Genomic DNA, 2,381 nt, shown 5'->3' with positions numbered 1-2,381 from the left:
GCACGGTGTGCCAAAAGTGATTGTGTCTGATCAAGACAGACGGTTTACTTCCAGACTTTGGAAGAGTATTCAGCAATGATTGGGTACGAAGTTACATTTCAGTACTGCTTTTCATCCGCAGACTGATGGACAATCTGAGAGAACTATCCAGGTACTGGAAGATCTTCTGAGATTATGTGTTTTGGAATTTGGAGGAAGCTGGGAAGATCATATTCTTTTGATCGAATTTGCTTATAATAATAGTTTTCAGTCCAGTATTGGTATGTCCCCTTATAAAGTTTTGTATGGCCGGAAGTATAGAACTCCTTTGACTCTGACTGAGGTAGGAGATAGACAAGAAATGGGTGCTACATTTATGGATGAAACTGTTAAGAAAATCAATCTGATTAAGGAAGGATTGAAAGCTGCATAAGACCGATAACATAAGTATTACAATCAGAAGCACAGGTTTGTGGAATTTTAAGTTGGTGACTTTGTGTATGTCAAAGTCAGTCCGATGAAAGGAGTCAACAGATTTGGAATGGTGAGCAAGCTTAGTCCAAGGTATGTTGGACCGTTTGAAATTCTTGAAAGGATTGGGAAGTCTGCTTACAGACTGTTACTATCTAAGCAGATGTCTGATGTGCACAATATTTTTTACGTATCTACTTTGAGAAAGTGGATATCTGATTCTGGAAAGAAATTGTCTGCTGATGAAGTGGAGATTCAGGAGAATCTGAGGTATGAAGAAGAACCTGAATTGATTTTAGCTTATGATGTTCGTAAGTTAAGAAGTAAACAAATTCCTATGGATAAAGTTCAGTGGAAGCACCGAACAGCACGAGAAGCAACGTGGGAGAAGGAATCAGACATGAGGCAAGCATATCCGTATCTTTTCTAACTGAGTTTTGGTTTGGCAATGTTGAGGACGACATTTTTCTGAAGTTGGGGAGATTGTAAAGACCATTTTGCTCCCAGGTTCGTCCGGACGAAGTTCGATCATCCGGGACGATCGGTACAAGTTGTGCAGGAAAATAGTTCTGGCTGTATAGTTTGTCTGGACGAAAATAGGATCGTCTGGACGAAATTCTTACCGAGAGCAGATCGTACGGGACGATAATTAATTTTGTCTGGACGAAATTTGTCCAGAGCCCAAGTCGTCCGTGACGATAAATAATTTCGTCTGGACGAAATTCGTCCAGAGCATAGATCGTCCGGGACGAAGTTATGATCGTCCGGTATGATCAGTCTTGATATATAAGGAAATGATATATTTTTGGAAAAGAAAGGACGTCCAGGAGAGAGAAAAACGAAGGAAAAGAAGGAAAAGAGGATTTTTGAGCGACTCCGGTCTGTTTTCGTCCGTTATGGTAGTTAGAGAAGTTGACCGACTCGAGGTAAGGCACATTCCGCCTTTTTCAATTTTCAGAAATGAGATTTTTGACGCATTTTATGTTCCGGATTTTATTTTCGTTAGCGAATTTCTGGTATTATTTTATTCTGACAAAGGTTTTATCGCGTAACTTTTGGTATATCTCTGAGATGATAATTATTCACGTTTTGAGTATTTTCTGTAAGATTTGTACCAGACATTTTGAATTTTGCGGTGTTTTAATTAAACTGCAAATTATCAAGATGTTGAAAAATATTTTGTCAGTACAATGAAAGTCTTATAATGTTGTTGTGAATGTTCTGTCATAATTTGGTAAATTTCTGGATCTATGAATTTTGTATAAATTCCGTACACTGCCATTATGCAGCTGAATTTTCGTACGATTTCTGAATTTTCTAAAATAAGATGATTTGAATATTTGATGTGTTTGTGCTATCAGAAGGGAGTTATAAGGGGCCGGAATCCTATGTGATTCCGTTGTCTGGGTCAGGGAATTCTGAAATCTGAAATGAGCTCTGAAATCTGAAAATGTTCTGGAACCTCTGATATCTGTTCTGTTCTGGTGCTATAAGCACAACGGGAGACATAAGGGGTCAGAATTCGTTGAGATTCTGTCTGTGTCAGGGAAGGGAGGTATAAGGGGCCAGAATCTATCGAGATTCTGTTTGTGTCAGGGACATCTGAAATCTGATATCTGAATCTGCTCTGTGAGTTATTCTGATTATTCTGTACGATTCTGTCTACTCTGTGATTTGAAAGCTTTTTGATATCTGTTCTGAACTCCGATTTGACTTCAGTCTTACGTATCCGATGTTTGATTTCTGTTTGAGCTATTATCTATACTGTCTGTTATATGATTTTTGTACGATTGTTCGATTTCTATACGGATACTTTTCTGATGTGAGTTTCTGATGATTTTGATTGGTGATTGATGTCTTGCTGAGCTGTTAGCCCATCCTTATTTTCTACGTGGTTTTCAGGTTCTAGGAAAGGGAAGGAGGTCTTGGAC

At 38.6% G+C, this 2,381-nt stretch overlaps 1 protein-coding gene across 1 annotated transcript; it reads left to right on the top strand.

The window, feature by feature from the left end:
• Positions 1-496: 496 nt before the first annotated feature.
• LOC110112401 lies at positions 497-855 on the top strand (the record flags this gene model as incomplete). The annotated part of the gene is made up of 1 exon (XM_020844615.1): positions 497-855. A coding segment is annotated over exon 1 (359 nt), but the record flags the coding sequence as incomplete, so codon positions are not given.
• Positions 856-2,381: the final 1,526 nt, after the last annotated feature.

This window comes from Dendrobium catenatum, unplaced genomic scaffold (genome assembly GCF_001605985.2).
Source record: "Dendrobium catenatum unplaced genomic scaffold, ASM160598v2 original_scaffold_282453, whole genome shotgun sequence".
Classification (NCBI taxonomy): domain Eukaryota; kingdom Viridiplantae; phylum Streptophyta; class Magnoliopsida; order Asparagales; family Orchidaceae; genus Dendrobium; species Dendrobium catenatum.
Note: the sequence above shows the minus strand (reverse complement) of the source record. Positions and strands in the feature narration are given on the sequence as shown.